This window comes from Bactrocera tryoni, unplaced genomic scaffold, assembly GCF_016617805.1.
Source record: "Bactrocera tryoni isolate S06 unplaced genomic scaffold, CSIRO_BtryS06_freeze2 scaffold_25, whole genome shotgun sequence".
NCBI classification, from domain to species: domain Eukaryota; kingdom Metazoa; phylum Arthropoda; class Insecta; order Diptera; family Tephritidae; genus Bactrocera; species Bactrocera tryoni.
Window position 1 is genome coordinate 346,850 of NW_024395977.1, and position 21,402 is coordinate 368,251.

Genomic DNA, 21,402 nt, shown 5'->3' on the forward strand with positions numbered 1-21,402 from the left:
GCTTCTTCTCTAGGTCTTGAAAATATGCTACATTCTTGTCTTTCTTATCTGGATGCATTTTATTCAAATGATCTTGCAGTCTTGAAGGCTTCATCCGAAAATGTTTTCAGACATAGAAGACACAAAGGCGACGATGGTTTTGTGGGATTTTCAATGAATCCGAATTTAATATATTCCGCACAGTATTGCCGTCTCTTCTTTTTTACTTCCGACATTGTTTTGCTTTGAGAAATACGTTCAACTTCGCGAGTAGTGTAAAGGAGGCGTAAGTACTGCTCATCTATTGCGCGCAAAACCACAAATGAAAATAAAATAAATATTACATTGTTTATATAGGAATGCTTAAGCAGCACGCACCGACAGGAATAAAACAAACATGCATAAACTCGTTTATCTCATTCGACGCTCAATCGTACACAACAAGTCCGAACAAGTATTCAATGCACCAGCCGATTGATACGGGAATGCACAATTTGAGTTATTTAACAAAAACTTGTTAAAACATGACAGATATCTACGAGTACTAATAACTATTAAAATGCGAAAGTGTGTCTGTTGCCTTTTTATTTGCTTGTTTGTGTCTACTTTCATTATGAAATGGAGCGACCGATTGACATGATTTTAATTTTTTCTATGTTCAATAAAATAGGACAGATATGTATATGAACTACGCGGAGAGAAATATAGAACAGAGTTTGAGCAGTATTTTAATTCATATTAATTGATGTTCACAAGTTGTTGAGAGTCCAGAGCTCATGCAGTCGTTGTCTAAGAGGCCTCCTATCTAAATAAAATTACAAATCACCCCTAGGCCTCTACACAACGCCCCCATTTTCTTTCTGGGTCTCTTACCGCCCCCCTTGACACCTGCAGCGCCCACAAGGGGGCGTTATCGCCCACTTTGGGAAAGACTGGTCTAGCTCAACAATAGTTCGCTCGCTTCTGTTTTGGAAATTTTTCTTTGAAAAAGTAGCCATGACATCGTTAAAGAACTTAACATTCATCATCAAAGGGCTTAAACTATTTAAAAAACACCACAAGAATTGTCTGTGAAAAATTTAATGGAGCAAATTAATATCTGTAATTCTTTGCTGAAACGAAATAAAAGCGATCCATTTATGAAGCGAATGGTAACAGGAGATGGAAAGTGGATCAAATACGACAATAATGTGCATAAAAGATCATGATCCAAGCGAGGTGAAGCTCAACAAATGGTCGCAAAGCCAGGTTTGAGGAAGGTTATGCTGAGTGTTTGGTGGGACTGGAAAGGTATCATCCATTATGAGCTGCTCCAGCCTGTCGAACGATTGATTCTACATTTTACTGTCAACAACTGATGAGATTGAAGCAATCAATCGAAAAAAAACCGTCAGAATTGATCAACAGAAGGGCTTCGTCTCCATCAGGACAACGCTAGACCACACACATCTCTGATGGGAATATTCAGGGAACATTCTTTTAGTATTGGGTCGGTACTACCCCACCTACCATAAACTACATACATACATATATTTTTTTCGTTTATCTAACAAATCTTATAACGAATACGTCGGATAGTATATGAGTAACGCTGGCAAAAGTTATTATTTGCTATTCAGAAACTTTTTCACTTAAAGAAATTAATACCAGCTTACACATATATGAAAACGAAAGCGTCATTATTAACAATCTTGTAGATGTTACTAATAAAAGTATTGAATTGGCGTTTCAATTGATACGTTTTCATATTAAATGACTTCTAACCGTTATAAGTTGTTATTAGATTTGTTTGTATTTTCATAATATAGTTGTCGTCTTGATATCTTCAACATCATGCAATTACTTACCTTTCCCATTCCTATATTAATTATACAATGATCTCTATGTTAACATGGAAGTTATATTTTTGCAACCAAATTAGAATAACTCAGACGTATATCAGCTTTTGGCTCATACAGATATAAAATACACATAATACAATAATGATCACATAGCTATACATACGTGCATGTATATAGTATGTAACAAGAGTTTGTTACTAAAGCCTTATTATATTTAATATCTAAAAAAAATATATATACTTCAAATTTTTTCTGAATATTGTGTATGTAGATACCATACCTATAATAGTTAGGCTTAAATGGCCCAGCCTTATTTAGACCTAGGTACTTGGCTTGCTCATCGGTAAGTTCTGTCAAATGAGCATCTAGTATGGGTAAATGTAAACTTGCGACATATTCATCTGAAACATATCCAATTCCAACATAAAACGAATATTTAAATACTCAATCTCATTCATACCCATTTTCTTAGGCAACAGGTAGACATCAGATTTATAACGACCAACCGGTGCATTGAATAACTCTATGAGAGCCAATGCTTGCGCTGCAGCTGTAACTGATACCACAAATGATGGAACCGTCGAACAAGCCAAATTAACAAGACGTCCTTCTGCTAAAAGGATAATTGTTCGACCATCGGGCCAAATTACGTGGTCTACCTGAGAGCGCACTCTCATCCACGACAGTTCAGCAGAGTGCAAACTATTCTAAAGGTTTTTGGCATTTATTTTGAAGGAGGAAAAAAAGCGTGGAGAGATTATATTTCATATGCATATACAATTGGGGAAATATAAATTTCGTTGTTAGATTACATTAAAATAAATTGTTAGATCGGGAAAAGATACAAAAACACATACCACATCGATCTCGGAATTAGAATGTCCCATATTACAAACAATGCAACCAGATTTCATACGATCCATGTGCTCTCGGTTAACCACATTCTTGTTGCCAGTAGCCGTAACAACAATGTCCACTTGACGAATAATTTCATTTAAGCGAACTACGCGAAACCCATCCATACTGGAAACATGTACAAATTTTTCAAATGAAATGCTATCCTTATGGTATCTAAGCACTTACCTTGCTTGCAACGCACATATTGGATCAACTTCGGTTACATATACTATGCAGCCTTGTCCTCGAAGACTTTGTGCACAACCTTTTCCAACATCCCCATAGCCGCAAACAACTACTTGTTTGCCAGCAAACATAATATCTGTTGATCGCTTCAGGCTAGAAGTGAGATGTTTATTCCTTTTAAACTTTCGTTGAAGTTACGAAATTGACATACCTGTCTAAAATTGAATCTTTTGAGTTATAGAAGTTATCGAACCTTGCTTTTGTTACGGAATCGTTAACATTTATTGCAGGCACTGTTAGTTTTCCTGTCTTCACCAATTGATACAATCTATGAACACCAGTCACACTCTCTTCGACAATGCCCTTAATCGCCTTGAAAATAATTGGATATTTCTTCCACATTAAATGAGTGGCATCGCCACCATCATCCAATATCATATTTGGATGCCAATTTTCAAAATTGACACATTTGTCAAGGCACCACCAGAAGTCTTCTTCAGTCTCACCACGCCATGCAAATATGGGAATACCAACTTCAGCAAGAGCTGCAGCTACCGCATTCTATTATGTACATACATATATGTAATATTATGGGAATAAATAGATATGCGAACATGTCCATATACAGGCAAAGAGTAATTATTGTATAGGAAAGATATGGAAAAAAGATGTACATACATACTATATACATATGTGACCCCGCACATAGAAACCCGGCTAGTGTGTCAAAACGCTGATTATCGGTTTTCAACGAGAATGTACGTATGTATGTAGAACTACAGGGAGCAACTCGAGAGCTTGTTGGTTCGTCTCGGAAACGCTTCAGAGTGAGTGAAAATAAGTGTGAACAAATGTTTTAGAAATCCGGCTAGTGTGTCACCCGGTTAGTGTGTGAAAATTTTGGTTTTCCCTCATAGTTTCCACAGGAACACTGTCGAAAATATAAAAGTCTTCAGATGTGTAATACCTGTGCAATGAGCCACTACGCCACATATGGAAATATTTCCTGGATAAGATTCCACTTCCGATTCTTCTTACCGTACTTCGCATTTACTCGCTGCACTTCCTGCTCTAAATCTACGTTTTCTGTCTCCATTCTTTCACTCTCTTTCCTTTCTAAACAAAAATGATTACCTGCACGTTCGAAATCACCGTACTACAATCACAAACTGCTTATTCCAGGATAAGCATGCTTTTGTCGATAACGAATAATGTTGACTTTGATAACACTAGCTCTGTTCGAACAGCGAACACCAAAACAATGAGCGTTCGATTACCATGACAAACTCAGACGGCTTCATTGTGCTAAACTGCTAACATAGTAGCGAACAAGAAGGAATAGGGAGAGAGAACACGTGTTTCACATCTTTCAACGCCTCTCGTGAAAAATCCTGTTTTGACACACTAGCCGGGTTTCTATGTGCGGGGTCACATATAGTAATATGAGGATATATTAATTCTTATTTGTTCGAATATGTAAGAGTTAAACAAATGACAACAAAGTATATATTTTGTCTTCTAAAGTCTGCGATATTATATACTGATTTCGGCCACTTACTATAAGTTGCTATTTGTCTTGTATTAGTAATTGCTCAAGCGAGAAAATTTGTTTTTTACAGTCTAATTTTCAAAGCTGGCAGCCACCGTGTGCGTAACTTACTAATGTAATAAGTTGAGTTTTTACTGCAGACCATGATTTTTGATGAAAACTGCCTGGAAAGTTTGGTATGGAGGTCTTCTGTTACTTGTATCCATATATTTACAACATTTTCTATCAAAAGTGCGAAAAACTAAAGCTCGCAGTTTTGTTTCAACTATAGTAAACTTGTTGGTTTATACTGTGATAAACAATACATATCTAATTCAGCATAATAGTATATAAAAACATTACCTGTGTAGAGTATATGTTACACGCTGCCCAGCGAACCGAAGCTCCCAACTCTACTAATGTTTCAATAAGCACAGCTGTTTGGGCATTTATATGTGTGCAACCTACAATCTGTGCATTTTTAAGGGGCTTATCCTCTGAGGCGCGCTTTCGCAATGCCAATATTCCCGGCATTTCTTTTTCTGCTATTTCGATTTCTCTCCTTCCGAAAGCTTGTTGTGCCTTTATATTTTTAACACAAAAATCTGAGCTACCTGCGCTGTTCCGCTGCCTATTTTCGCGAGGGGACACATTATCTTCATCTGAGCTACCAGTATAGCATGCTAAGTATTTATAAAAACTTACATTATTTTAAGTAAATTTAAAATGGAGCAAATTAACCTGAGCTATATGAACATGTAGATGCTGCTGAGGAACGTCTTCTGGTCATACTGGCCATCTTCAAAGCAATCGGTTGCTTAGCTTCTTGCTATAAAAGAAATCATATAAATATTAACCAATTTTTAGAGAGGGTGATATAATAATAATATTTATCTCTTTTACCAACAACTCTTAGTTTCTATTTAACTATTAGGAACATAGCACACGATAAAATAAGCTGTTATAAGAAATGTCATTTTGAATTTTAAATCCATCCAGTGAATTTTAAATGCAGAATTAAATTAAACTTAATTTATATTTCAAAATAACAAATATTATTGTTAACAATTTGGAAGCAACCGAACATTGTATACTCTCGCAAATGCTCGCAAATTTCGATATCAGTCAGTAGGGTAATCTGGCTTGTTTTTTTCACATCTCTCATAGACATTTTTATTCTACAATAGAACTTTTTTCACATATCATGAGGTATATCGTGGAGTGTATAACCAATTTTTTTCGGAATTTTTCGATGACATCTATCCGAGAAATGGCTGGGTGAATGAGATGCGTTTTATCACTGGCGGATACGATTTCTCATGTTTGGATTATCTGAAACACAAAAATCCAATTTATTCTTAAAACGTACGTGGATGGTTATCGTCCCTACTAGAATTGTGAAAAAATGTCGATAAATAAAAAAATTTTTACATAAATTTTGTCATAACATTGTCAATAAATTATAAAAAATATAGGAATGAAAGCCAGGTGAACTTCTTCTTCTTTACTGGCGTGGACACCGCTTACGCGATTATAGCCGAGTTAACAGCAGCGCGCCAGTCATTTCTTCTTTTTTCTACATGGCGCCAATTAGATATTCCAAGCGAAGCCAGATCCTTCTCCACTTGGTCCTTCCAATTGAGTGAAGGTCTTCCTCTTCCTCTGCTTTCCCCGGCGGGTACTGCGTCGAATACTTTCAGAGCAGGAGTGTTTTCGTCCATTCGGACAACATAACCTAGCCAGCGTAGCCGCTGTCTTTTAATTCGCTGAACTATGTCAATGTCGTCGTATATCTCGTACAGCTCATCGTTCCATCGAATGCGATATTCGCCGTGGCCAAAGCTCAAAGGACCATAAATCTTTCGCAGAACTTTTCTCTCGAAAACTCGCAACGTCGACTCATCAGTTGTTGTCATCGTCCAAGCCTCTGAACCATATAGCAGGACGGGAATTATGAGTGACTTATGGAGTTTGGTTTTTGTTCGTCGAGAGAGGACTTTGCTTCTCAATTACCTACTCAGTCCGAAGAAGCACCTGTTGGCAAGAGTTATCCTGCGTTGGATTTCTAGGCTGACATTGTTGGTGGCGTTTACGCTGGTTTCAAGATAGACGAAATTATCTACGACTTCAAAGTTATGATTATCAGCAGTGACGTGAGAGTCAAGTCGCGAGTGCGACGACTGTTTGTTTGCGTTGTACGTTCACTGCCATTCAGGAGGCTGGAGAAATGTTCCCTCCATAATTTAAGTATGCTCTGGGCATCGGTGACTAGATCACCTTGGGAGTTCTACAAGAGTATGCTCCGGTCTTGAAACCTTCTGTAAGCCGCCGCATTTTTTCGTAGAATTTTCGAGCATTACCCCTGTCGGCCAGCTTTTCAAGCTCTTCAGTCCTCTTTGAAATGCCGTTTCACAGTTCCCTTATACCGAGTTGTTGAAGAGAGCTCTCAGAGAGCAATAGTGCAAGCCGAGTAGAAAATCATTCAGCTATCTGTTGTTATTGCAGCTTCTCGACGTCGAACCTTCCTTGTGTTTGTTGACGTGCGTTCTTTGCTGCACAGAGGCGGGTGCACATCTTGCCTGCATCAAGATAGTGGTCCGAGTCGATGTTAGGACCTCGGAGCGCACGCACGTCTAGAACACTGGAGACATGTCTTCCGTCTATCACAACATGATCGATCTGGTTGGTGGTATTTCGATCCGGAGGCAGCCAGGTAGCTTGATAAATCTTTTTATGCTGAAATCTAGTACTACAGATAACCATATTTGGGGATGTTTCGTCGTGGAGGCTCAATTTACCGACCGTAGTGCCAAAGATACCTTCTTTGCCCACCCTGGCGTTAAAGTCGCCAAGCACGATTTTGACATCGTGGCGGGGGTAGCTCTCATAAGTTCGCTCCAAGCGCTCATAGAAGGCATCTTTGGTCACACCGTCCTTCTCTTCCATCGCAAATCAGCGATATGTTGAAGAACCTCGCTTTGATACGGATTGCGGCTAGACATTCATTCACCGGAGTGAATGATAGTACTCGGCGACGGAGTCTCTCTCCCACCACAAATCCCACACCAAACTTGTGCTCCTATATATTGCCACTGTAGTAAATGCCACAAGGACCTACTTGTCTCTGTCCTTGTCCCGTCCATCGCATTTCTTGGACGGCGGTGATGTCAGACATCAACCTGCTGGGCAGCGGCACTTTACCAATTAAGGGACCCGAAATTCCAGGTGCATGCCCTCAATTCGTAGTCCTTATTTCGTTTGAAATGGTCGTCATCAAAAGGGGGGAGTGAGGCTTGTTGTTCATTTTCATTGGTATGATTTTTTTACGTGGCGGGTCCCAAACCCAGCGCACAACCCTGCGAAGGGGATGTTTCGCCTTCTCACTTTAGCTCGTCTTCAAACGGATGTTCTTAGGCTACCCAGAGGATACTTGGTCAAAGACCGGAAGTCGTGAGCGGCTTGAGTCATATGTAAAAGAATCGTTTCGTTCTTTCGTATTTTATAATATGTAGTATAAGCGAGCTGGGATATTTCACAAAATTTTCGGCATGAAACTTTATACCTCCCATATCTTTTCACTTAATGTAAGCTAACTATTTACCCGATTTTACCCATTTTTACAAAATGACTGTAGAAGCTCCCTTAATATTATAGTTACAACGATACTTTCGGTATAAAACCAGATTTCGTGAAATATCTGCCATCTCAGGAGTGGAATTTAATAATACCATCGTATTTATTTAGTGAGTTATGACACTTTTAGTAGTTCTCAACATAACTGTATAGAAATATTTTAAGAAATTAAATCGTGTCATAATCTGGATCATTTCGATATATATAAGTACAAATCACCGTTAGATTAATAGACCCATTATATGATGTGGTAACATGATAGACCTAATTAGCCTCCCTGATCTACTTACCTCATAAAAAACTGTTTACGTTAATTTGGACTTAATATTAACTCTATTAATTTTTTCATCAAATTGGAGTTTTTTTTAATCTTTCTCTTACGTGGATTGTTGTAAAGAGTATTTCGTCTTTGGTCATAAATACTATAATAATTTCACTTTAGTGAATTGAATAGTTAACTACAATATACAAGGTGCTTTCCAAAGTAAACAGGATTTTTTGAATCTTGCACCCCCTGGTGGCGCCATCTATATGTCGACTGGTGCGTTGGAATCTGCTATCTTTATCAATTGTCCAGTGAGAATTTCATGACATTTCAAAACTTTACCGAAACGTTTCAATTGATGACATAAGTTTATGGCGATGATTGCCTATCCAGTAGCAGAGTGCTCGAGTGGTTTTAACGTTTTCAAAGTGGTCGTGAGGACATGACTGACGGTCAACATGTGGCCAATCAAAATCCGTGATCACCAGAAATTCCATCGAAACTGTGCGTGAATTCATCAAAAATCAGATTTCGGCTGATTTCATTGAAATTCATGGAAATGGAATTGAACATCTCCAAAACATCGATTTATTGCATTTTGACCGAACATTTGGGCTTATTCGACGTGTTCGACCCGAATAACGCGAAGATGAAAGTTGGCGTTTGTTGCACGATAATGCGCCGTCTCATCGATCGACGCTTGTGACTGATTATTTGACCAAAAATCACATTTTCCGTTCCGGCCAACGAGCTAAAACACTCGTTCGACATGCTTTTGGACCGTGCAAACAGCTGTATTGAAGCAGAAGGAGACTATTTTGAATAAAATAAATTTCTTTTGCCGAAAATACCATTTGTTCTGTTTTTTTTTTAGTCCTGTTTACTTCGGAAAGCACCTTGTATCTAATTTAACGTATAATATAATTAAGCCTGTGGAAGCTTTATCAAAGTCCGTGTATGTAACGCCACTATGCTATTATCAATAAAACCACTCAGAATTTTGTTCATATAGTTAACGTATATTCGCTCTTATCCAATGGGAAGACCTTCAAAGGGTTAGGTGGGTTTCAGAGGTCCAAAAACATAATTTAATTAATTATAATTTATTATTCGTTCACCTAAAATTAAAAAGCCAAATATATTTCGTTCGTACATACATAAGCCTCTTTAAAACAAAAAAAAAACAAAATTTTATTTTTTCTCAGACTTTGAACAATAAATCTAATTTTTTGATAAAATTTTCGCCATTTAATGGCTTAAAATATAAGTTGTAATGAAAATAAAAAAAAAAATCATTCGTTCAATAACTGGATAATGTTATTTTAAGGATGTTCATAACTTTCGAGAAAAGCGCATTATACCTGCGGTGCGCTATACCGACGTGGCCTGGTGGGCGGAACTTCCGAAGGGTCTATCTCTTACTCGAACAGATTTTAAATTTTGGAAGAATATTTTAAACGTATTGTACTATTTAATAAGACTAAAAAATAAAAATCGATTTTTTCAAATTTTCAAACCCACATAACCCCTTAAGTTGTTTAAGACAACAATTAAATTAATTGATTGGAAGCATGTAAATATTTTTAGCACCGAACCGATTGATATTATTATAATAGCAGATTCTTCAATAAATATATAACGGTTCAACTATATTCCAACTTTTTGCACAACTTGTACAATATAAACTTTATAATTAATAATTTTTGTAATTGAATTAAGTAATAATGTGAAATTTTAATAACATTGCTTTCACCTCGGCTACCAAAAATCTGAATATGTGAACCGCAATTTCGTAAAGCCAAATATTGAAATCTTGTCATAGAAAAACTCAATTGTTTAATTAAAATATATTCTTTCAGATTTTTAAATTCCGTTCGAGGAAACATGGATGATCGTAAAAGTTGATTACGCATCATACCGCAGTATAAAATTGGCATATGGGCATTGGTTGTTTTCGAAGCTCATAACATAATACCATAATCTGACCAAAAATTTTAAGTAATTAAATTACAACTGTTTGTGACTAGCCGCCACAACTCTATTAGATCGGCCTCGACAGCCATACTCCATATTACTGTCCTTTTTTATAGTTTAGTATTATAGTTTTGTTCACCTAACGAATGTTCGTATCATCTAAAACGAAGCGAGACAGATATAGGGTTATTTATATATATGTATATATAAATGATCAGGAAGACGAAAATGGATGAAATCGGATGATAACCCCGCTAACTCTCCATATAACGGTACTGTTCAAAACTACTTAAAGCGTAATAAATCAAGGCGTTGCAACGCCCACTTTTTGGTGAAATCAAATATCTCGGTATCCGACACAACGATTTCGACTAAATTAAGTACCTTAGCATTCCCTTCATATTCCTATGTCACAGTGTGAAATCGGACTACAACCACGTCTACTTCCCATACAGCACAATTTTAATTGTATGCTGGATATATCGGGTTGAGTTATCTTATTGAAAATTACGGAACACGTTTTACTCATAACAGTATATCTTTGTGCATAAAATAGATATAATTAGGCCATTAACCCAGCCCCCATGTAACTATTACAAGGATTTTCGAACATCCGATTGACTCTGCTCCATATGATTGGTGAATGTTTGTGAGTTAGCTTAATGAAACCCAAGGAATATAAGTATAAGTTTTTGTGGTCAGAATAAACACAACAATTTCCTGATGACAACAATAAGAAAATAAGTATGTTTGTAATCCATACCCACTGAATTCTGACACAACAATTTAAACTGTCGCAAGATGTTGCTACATAATTTAACCCTGGTCGAGACCAACGGTCTGATACACATAGTCGAGACCAATGGCGCTTGGCTAGGCCAAGTGGTGTTTACATACATTTGTATGAAAATAGGTGTTGTATTTACGCTCATATACATACATATGAACAATATAGATACATTTTTGAAATTTCTTACCTCTCGATTTGGTTGAAATCAAATTGACTGCCTTGTTCACGCTTGGCGTGGCAATGGCGTTCACAAAAAATGTAGCATTTTGAGAAAAATTACATTTTTCTTAACCTTTAAAATGCTCTAGCGGCTAAAGTATTTGACCTAGATAAACATACAAACCAATTTGGATATGTAACGAACATGAAAACAGATAAATCAACCGTGCGAAGTGATAGAAACATACCAAAGTTCATCAGGGGTGTTGTGGAATCTGATAGTTGTCGGAATCAGAATTGAAACCGATCAAAAAAAGAAGTAGGTGTCATGAATTCTGATATTATTGCTTTGATATTCGAAACAGAATTTGTATCGGTTTCGGGTGTCACGGAAACCAATTTTATCGGTTTTGCTATCAGAAACAAAGCAAGAAGATAGTCGCTCACAGATTTGAAATATAAGTTAAGAAATCAAGTTATTTTATTATTTCGAATTAATTTATCTTTATTTCTATAGGGGAAAACATAAGTATAAAACACAAAATGTTTTAATTATTGAGTTTTTGGGAAAAAAATCCGGATATTTAAAGATATTAGATTTACAAAACGTAATTTAACATCCAAAAGCGTCTTTATTCATTCTCTTAAAATCTTTCTTTAATTCGGAACTCATTAAAAACTTTAATAGTATTGCTTCCAAATGAATTCATTTGCAAGTTTTGTCACATTAGTACACAGCTAATTCGAATATTGGTTTTGCGAATGTTCGAAAAGACGAAAATCCAATCAGATTCTGTGACACCATTGAAAATCAGAATTGGTTTGCAATTCTGACAGCTAAGCAATTCTGTCTTGGATTCCACAACACCCCTGCATATATTTTCATACAAAATATATGGGGTCTAACCAACCACCATTCGTGCACTAAGGTGTAATATTATAATATCCTTTTTTCGTCCTTTTCGATACGATATCCTTGAATTTTTTTTCTGAATTCTATAGACAATAAAATTCTAGGAAGCTACCTGGAAGCGCAAGTCGTTTGCTACACTCTAAATATATTTAAATAACATTTGAAAACAAAATACGCCTGGCCAGACCCGAGGGTCTCGATGAGGGTTAAGAGTTCAATGCTTTAGTTCACTTAATTGTTGTTTGTAGAATTTAAAATTGTATCATATTGAAATTAAGCGAAGTATGTCAGAGCAATCGCACGCACTCGAGTGGAAATTAGTCGGGCGGATCTCAAGATCTATGATTTTACTTAAAAGTAGGCGGTGGCACGCCCATCGTCCAATTTTGACCCAGGCTTTATTAAAAACTACTTCGGGAGTAAATTTAAAGTCTCTGTATTTAATTATTCATTTATCACGCATTTAGTAATTTGTAGCAGTACCGTTATATAGAGATTGATCGGGCTTATCGATTTCATCTATTTTCACACTGTCGGTAGGATCTCTTATAATATTTGGTGATTCGCTAGGCGAATGTGGTGATTGTAGCTTTAGTGGTTTAGTTATGTACAATTAACTTATTAGAGGGCGAGGCCACGCCTACTTTTTCGCAATTATTTGCCCACAGATGCCCCTTGCTTCTGCGATCTATATGCCAAATTAGAGTTTCATATCTTAATTTCATATCTTAATAATGGCGTTTTGTAGACGTGGTGCGATTATGCCCATCTGTGAACTCGATACCAAGTTTTATCATTCATTCACATTCATTTTACCCGACCAAGGGCTGTTTTTTCGGAGTTCTAACCCCGTTTGGATGGGTGAGTTTTAGATTAAGCTTTCCATCAATGGAACAATTCTTTGTAGTGGACTACGAGTGGCCAACAAAGGACGCTAAGCACATAAAATCTGAAACAGGCAGCATGACTCATATCTTAATCAGTCCCGCAGTTTATGTAGTCCACGAATTACCCCAGTTTTTATATATTAAACGTATTGATTTTCGCCAATCTACCAGATTTTATTGCATTGCAGATAAAAAAAAAGATAGAGGTCGAAAGTACGAAGAGCTTGACACGCTGGCCGACAGCGGTTAGACTCGAAAATTCTATGAAAAAATGCGGCGACTAACAGAAGGTTTCAAGACCGGAGCATACTCTTATTGAACCCACAGAAATGATCAAATGACTGATGCCCAGATCATACTAAAACTATGGAGGGAACACTTCTTCAGTCTGATGAATGTGAAAGTATAAAACAGACGATTAATTGCCCGACCGTGAAGAAGTTCGAATAGCAATTACCCGGCTCAAGAACAACAAAGCGGGGAGGGGGTGCCGATGGATTATCGGCCGCGAAGAACTGATAAGGAGCATGCATCAGTGTCAGAATATGGTTAGACGAAAACATGCCCTACGATTGGAATTTAAGTGTGCTCTGTCCAATCCACAAAAAGGGAGACCCCCAAATCTGCACCAACTACTGTAGGATAAGCCTTCTCAACATTGTATATAAGGTTCTATAGAGCATATTGTGTGAAAGACTAAAACTCACCGTCAACAAACTGATTGGACTTTATCAGTGTGGCTTTAGTTTTGGCAAATCAACAACTGACCAAATATTCACCATGCGAAAAAAAAAAATCTTTGAAAAGACCCGTGAAAGGACGATCGATACACTTGACCTCTTCGTCGATTTTAAAGCTGCTTTCGGCAGAGCAAAAAGGTGCTGCTTCTATGCCGCGGTGTCTGAATTTGGTATCCCCTAAAAACTAATACGGCTGTGTAAACTGACGAGGTTTCAGGCAATGTGACTCCCTATCGTGCGATTTCTTGAATCTGCTGCTGGAGAACAATATTCGAGCTGCAGAACTTAATCGAGCAGGTACAATCTTCTATAAGAGTGTACAGGTGTTGGCGTATGCTGATGATATTGATATCATTGGCCTCTACATCCGCGCAGGTGAGTTCTGCTTTCTCCAGACTGGATAAGGAAGCAAAGAAAATGGATTTGGAAGTGAACGAGGCAAGATAAAAAGCCTTCTCATACCATCTCGGAGGTAAAATTTAATATCTCTGGCGTATTTACTTATTGATTTATCCGCCTTTAGTAGTTTTTAACCGTCACTCCCGATCGGGGTTGCCTTCCTATTTCATCCACTTTCCCACTATTGGTAGGAGTTCTCATAATATTTGCGGTAGACAAGTTTGGTTGCTGCAGCTTTAGTGGCTTAGAAGATGTGTGCATTAAACTTATGAGAGGATGGGGCCACGCCCACTTTTTCAAAAGTTTTTAATTTAGTGCTTAGTTATTGCACTTCATAGATTTTCGTTTAATGGCGTTTTGCAGGCGTGGCAGTGGTCCAATTACGTCCATCTACGAACTCGTAATTTTTTTGTACTAAGAAATCAGCGTACCAAGTTTCATGAAGATATCTAAATTATTTTTACTCAAGTTACATCTTGCACGGATGCACGGAGAGACGGACAGTCACTTGGACTTAAACTTTTCTCGTCATCCCGAACATTTATAAATATATAACCTTATATCTATCTCGCTTGATCTTAGGTGAGACATAAAATATTCTCAATTCCTCGTCCCCGTCTTTGTTTTCTAAAAATTGTGAAAGTACAAAACTTTCGGTTACATCAGAACTTACATAGCTATTCCTCACTTGTTAATTAATATTAGCTGAGAAACATCTGATATTTAGTTTAGCTCGCGTTAAGGTAACATCGACTTGTGAGACTTTCGATTTTTTATCAATTGTATTTTATCTTATTGTAAATAGTTAACTAGCGAGAGTTGTAACCCATATTGAAGTGTATGTAAGTATGTATGTACATATTGTTTATTTGAGAGTGGGAGCCAGGCTTCCAATAATTAATACATTATTGAATTAAATTAATTAATTTTAGTTTTTTAATCAAAATACGGATTAAAAAAGTTAATTCCAAGCACGGAAGTAGTTAAAAATTAAAAAGTTAAGTCACAGAGAGTTCATATTCAATATTCTAGAGTAGTGATTGACATTCTTACATATTCCTTCAAATCGTTTATGTATGAAAATAGTCTGCAAAATATTTTCTAAAGCTTCTGTTCCAACTAACAACACAATGATTTATAATTATTCTGGTATTATAAAAGAAATCAATAAATAATAATAGTATTTTTAATTGAACAATTAACATCAAATAACTGTTACTTAAAACAGTGCATCAGTTTATATGTTCTACAAAGAAAAAATGTAATAGTTACTCAGTAATAAAGGGCATATTAATGCGTTCATATGTATGTACATGCGTATATTTTCCTAGTCGCGCACGTCTGGCTCGTTGCGTAGTCAGAAAGCAACCAAAGATAAATGATATGAAACTCTTTTGTTACTCTCTCGCCTTGCAGCTGGCAGCGGACCCTGATCTTTTTCCTGAGCTGGCACACAATCAGGGTCCCGTCAAACAGCAATTAGTGAAAAAGGCGGGATGCCAGAAGAATAGCGCTAAAACGAACTGCCAAAATCAGTGAGTTGTTGAAATTCTGTAGAATTAGAAGTGGTAGTTTGTAAAATTATTTATATACTTATATGGGTGATATAGGCCTACTGGAGAACCGAGCACCCAAAACTAACTTCGGTAACGCGCCTTTTGCATACCTCAATGGTGATGTGAAATTTCTAAATAAATATTTAATAATGCCCAACTCCAATTTATTTAGCATTGTATAACTGATTAATACTTTAAAAAATGCGCATTTTGACAGCGCTGTCACCAAACCAAGAGTTTCGTATCATTTTATCATCGGAGCAACTGGTACATCATTTCTACGGCGTAATAATTGTTGCATAGATAACTTGATACGAGACTCTTTGGTTCGAGAGAGAGCTGTCAAAACTCGCATTTTTCTTTTTCTTTATTAACCCTGACACATCGGTTATAGCCGAGTTAAGTTTTTCTTTTTACTATTTGGCGCCAATCGGAGAGTCCTTCCACACTTGATTTCTCCAATCAAAAGAGGACTGCTTTCACCGGCGGGTAGTGAATCGAAAACCTTCAAAGTTGGAGTGTTTTCTTCCATCCGGACAAAATTACCCAGCCAGCGTAGCTGCTGCTTCTTGATTCTATGTCAAAGACGCTCCAAATATCATAAAAGGAAAAATGAGGGACTTATAGAATTTGGTCCTTGTTCGTCGAGAGAGGGCTTTACTTTTGTCTACTTAATCCAAAGTAGCCAAGAGTAATTCTAGATTTGAAGGCTGATGTTGTTGTTGGTGTTTGTTTGATGACAGAAGAAATTTCGTCTTACCCTCGTTCACTACCAGACCCATTTGCTTCGCGTCCTTATCCAGTCTGGAGAAAGCAGAACTAACGGCGCGGATATTGAGGGCAATGATATCGATGACATCTGTGTACGCCAACAGCTGAACACTCTTTTAGAGATTATTATGCCTTCCTTATTTAGGTTTGTAGCTCGTATTACTTTTTCTAGCAGCATACGGAAGAAATCACACGATAGGGAGTCTCCTTGCCTGAAACCTCACTTGGTATCGAAGGGCTCGGAGTGGTCTTCGCCCATACTGACGGAGCTTTTGGTGTTACTCAACGGCAGCTTACACAGCCGTATTAGTTTTGCGCGGATATCAAGTTCTGACAAAGCGGTATAAAGACTGTTTCTTTTTGAGCTCTGGAAGGTGGATTTAAAATTGACGAAGAGGTGGCGCATGGTGAAAATCTGGTCGATTGTAAATTTTTCGGTTGTAAAGCCGTAAGGTCCAATCAGTTTATTGACGGTAGGCTTTAGTCTTCACACACTATCGCCAATAAAACCTTCTATGCGATATTAGGGATGCTTACCCTACGGTTTTTGGCGCAGATTGTGGGGTCCTCCTTTTTGTGGATTTAGGCAAAGCAAACTTAGATAATCGTTGGACATGGTTTCATCCGACCATATCTTGCAAATAAGCTGATGCACGCACCTTGTCAGTACCTTGCCGCCTTATTTGAATACTTCGGGCAGTAATTCATAGGCGTCCTTACCGCTTTGTAGTTCCATCCTCATCGATTGTGGAATTTATGAGAACATAAACCAGTTGGTTTACCATCAAAAGTGAGACTGTAGGAATGCAATCTCCGCAGAAATTGTTTAGATTAGATAACATAGCACATAGCTGTTCTACCAACTGAACGATCGGAATAAGAAGAAGAATATATTGAAAGGAATCCTTTGTATTTATGAAGTGTATTAATTAAGTGACGATTTTTCATGTTTTCTTATTATCAGATAAAAAATTTGAAATCTCGCTTCCAACTACTTGAAATAATAGCTCGTTCCATAGTTTTTGTAGGAAATTGGATGCTTATGAAATGGTCTTTTAAGATTTTTTCGATTTTTTCGTAAATTACAATAATTTAAAAGGTATAAACGGCAGATCTTTTAAAGCAAAATTGTATAATCTAATGAATTTTAAATTGGAAAACTCATGGCTTCGTAGAAAATTTGTTGCTCTACAAAATAGTCTTTATAATTCATGTTTTCTTATTATCAGATAAAAAATTTGAAATCTCGCTTCCAACTACTTGAAATAATAGCTCGTTCCATAGTTTTTGTAGGAAATTGGATGCTTATGAAATGGTCTTTTAAGATTTTTTCGATTTTTTCGTAAATTACAATAATTTAAAAGGTATAAACAGCAGATCTTTTAAAGCAAAATTGTATAATCCAATGAATTTTAAATTGGAAAACTCATGGTTTCGTAGAAAATTTGTTGCTCTACAAAATAGTCTTTATAATGTTTCAATAAGTAGTTGAAAGAGAGATTTGAATTTTTGGTCTGATAATAAGAGCACATAAATGCAAAAATTTACCTAAAGACTTCTAAGATCTTATTTTTTACTATAACAAGAATTCGATTCAAGAATGAAAACAAAATTTAATCATCGAAATAGCCTTATTGTTCTTCCAATTATTCTCAATTAAGATCTATACACTTTTGCATGCATGCGTAACCAATTGCCGAACTTTTGCCACTCTGATTGAGATATCTCTAAAACATGCCTTTAGAACATATCAACCGCCTCTACAGGTGACAAAAATCGTTGATCTTTTAGTTTAATTTTTAAGAGCAGAAACGAAAATAAGTTATTCTCTGCCAAGTCAGGATTATGCAGAGGATGACTCATCAAATCGATGTTTTGAGTGCAGTTTTCATAGTCGATGTGTGAGAGAAAGCATTCTCGTGGTGAAGAGGGATGCATCTTCGGTGGAAGGTTTTCATGATTTCTTGAAAACAGCTGGCAAACAAATGGTTGTATGCCAAGCAGAATTTGCTGTTCTTTTTTGTTCCAGTATTATGGGAGTTTCTCCAAAAAAACAAACCAGCAACCATTTGCTTGGCAGTGCTTCGTGGTCGAACAACTTTTGTTGGATTCAGCTCTTCTTGAAACTCCCATACAGTCAAATGCTGTTTACTTTCGGGCTCATACGTGCAAATCCACGATTTATCACCTGTCACGATATCACAGACGCCTCGTTATGGTATTTTGTTAACATTTATTTCGACAAATTAACACGAGTATTTTTTTGAGCGATTGACAAATTTTGTGGGTTCCACTTTTTTTTTCATTCAAATGTTCATACATAATTGAATGTATGCTAGTACCATTAATACCCATAGTTGTCTCCCACGATTTACGAACAGTATCAATATTTTCGGCAACAACAACTGATTTTGGACAACCTTCTCAAAATTCGTTTTGGAGTGATCTACGACTAAAATAAATATATTAGACCATAAAATCTTCATTTTATTTAAAACACAAAATGTATTTCTAACACCATAGAACAGGGATGGGCAAATTTTTAGCCCGCAAAGTTAGCAAAGTGCGAACGAGGGCTAGATAAGGAGAATATTAGTTTGAGTTTAAATCAATGACATTCCTACGAAACTACAATCCATCGCAGAATGGTTGCGGTAATACTGACATTGTACACAAATTAAAGAGCGGAAATTTACTTCATATCGGAATTGTACACTTGTGTGAACAAAAAGAGGTAAAAATATTTTGCAGGTTTTAGAGTTACATATTAATATTTGTTTTTATTTACCTTTGTATGGTGGGAAATTCTAAACACTGTTAGGAAAAAGTTATATAAGTTATAGTTGTATCTAAAAACAATTTTGTTTAATAAGAAAACAGAATATTTTAAAACTGCAAAATACCATATTGTTGTTCCTATTTTGTTCACACCAATGTATATGTGATAAAACGGTTAATGGTGATGATGCCAGTTCTAAAAAATTCATTTAAGTTACAATTTGGAAATCTTTTCTGCAAGGCAGTTTTGTATATCTACACATATAAACAAGTAAGGAAGGGCTAAGTTCGAGTGTCACCGAACATTTTATACCCTCGCATGATAAAGTGATAATCGAGATTTCATTATCCGTCATTTACATATTTTTCAAATACTGTATTTGTGTAAAGTTTTATTCCGCTATAATCATTGGTGCCTAATGTATGTAGTATACATATATTATACAGAGAAGGCATCAGATGGAATTCAAAATAGCGTTATATTGGAAGAAGGCGTGGTTGTTAACCGATTCCACCCATATTTCGTATAGGTCATCAGCGCGTTTAGAAAATATTATATACCGAATTTCACTGAAATCGGTGAAGTAGTTCCTGAGATATGATTTTTGGTCCATAAATGGGCGACGCCACGCCCAAAACTTTTCTAAAAAAAGTACGTCCAAATATGCACCTTCCTAATGCGATCCTTTGTGCCAGATTTCACTTTAATATCTTTAATTATGGCTTAGTTATGACACTTCATAGGTTTTCGGTTTCCGCCATTTTGTGAGCGTAGCAGTCTGCCGATTTTGCCCATCTTCGAACTTAACCTTCTTATGGAGACAGAAAATACGTGTACCAAGTTTCATCGTGATATCTCAGTTTTTACTTAAGTTACAGCTTGCACGGACGGACGGGCGGACAGACGAACGGAATCTCGCCCACCTCCCAAACAAGGGTATGTTGAAAATCACGAAAAGTGCATTAACCGACCAACAAAAAACGTCAGAAACACTAAATTTTACGGAAGAAATGGCAGAAGGAAGCTGCACCCAGGCTTTTCTTAAAAATTGAACATGGACGTGGCGTCGCCCACTTATGGACTAAAAACCATATCTCGGGAACTACTAGACCGATTTCAATGGAATTCGGTATATAATATTTTCTTAACACCCTGATGACATGTACAAAATATGGGTTAAATCGGTTCACAACCACGCCTTCTTCCAATATAACGCTATTTTGAATTCCATCTGATGCCTTCTTTGTATAATATATACCACATACATTAGGCACCAATGATTATAGCGGAATAAAACTTTACACAAATACGGAATTTGGAAAATATGTAAATGACGGATAATGAAATCTCGATTATCACTTTATCATGCGAGAGTATAAAATGTTCGGTGACACCCGAACTTAGCCCTTCCTTACTTGTTTTTATACACTCGCAACAAAGTTGCTAAGGAGAGTATTATAGTTTTGTTCACATAACGGTTCTTTGTAAGTCCTAAAACTAAAAGAGTCAGATATAGGATTATATATACCAAAGTGATCAGGGTGACGAGTAGAGTTGAAATCCGGATGTCTGTCTGTCCGTCCGTCCGTCCGTGCACGCTGTAACTTAAGTAAAAATTGAGATATCATGATGAAACTTGGTACACGTATTCCTTGGCTCCATAAGAAGGTTAAGTTCGAAGATGGGTAAAATCGGCCTACTGTCACGCCCACAAAATGGCGGAAACCAAAAACCTATAAAGTGTCATAACTAAGCCATAAATAAAGATATTAAAGTGAAATTCGGCGCAAAGGATCGCATTAGGTAGGGACATATTCGGACGTAATTTTTTTGGAAAAGTGGTACATATCTCGGAAACTACTATAGCTATGTCAACCAAAGTCTACAGAGTCGTTTTCTTCAGGTATTTCCATATAGATTTCAAAAATGGAAGAAATCGGATAATAACCACGCCCACCTCCCATACAAAGGTTATGTTCAAAATCACTAAAAGTGCGTTAACCGACTAACAAAAAACGTCACAAACACTAAATTTTACGGATGAAATTGCAGAAGGAAGCTGCACCCAGGCTTTTTTTTTTAAATTGAAAATGGGCGTGGGCTCG

At 36.7% G+C, this 21,402-nt stretch overlaps 1 protein-coding gene across 3 annotated transcripts in view; it reads right to left on the reverse strand.

Annotated features, from left to right (window-relative positions):
* Window positions 1–1,859: 1,859 nt before the first annotated feature.
* Window positions 1,860–21,402, reverse strand: part of LOC120780611 (adenosylhomocysteinase-like 1) — a 29,140-nt gene continuing 9,597 nt past the window's right edge. For all 3 annotated transcript variants that reach the window (XM_040112871.1, XM_040112870.1, XM_040112869.1), the window contains 8 exons: window positions 5,173–5,260; window positions 4,795–5,114; window positions 3,115–3,464; window positions 2,904–3,056; window positions 2,678–2,843; window positions 2,281–2,527; window positions 2,101–2,221; window positions 1,860–2,041 (listed from right to left, as the gene is read on the reverse strand). In XM_040112871.1, the coding sequence (XP_039968805.1) occupies window positions 2,035–2,041; window positions 2,101–2,221; window positions 2,281–2,527; window positions 2,678–2,843; window positions 2,904–3,056; window positions 3,115–3,464; window positions 4,795–5,114; window positions 5,173–5,260 (1,452 nt within the window). In that variant the 3' untranslated portion in view covers window positions 1,860–2,034. The remainder of the gene's footprint in view (window positions 2,042–2,100; window positions 2,222–2,280; window positions 2,528–2,677; window positions 2,844–2,903; window positions 3,057–3,114; window positions 3,465–4,794; window positions 5,115–5,172; window positions 5,261–21,402) is intronic.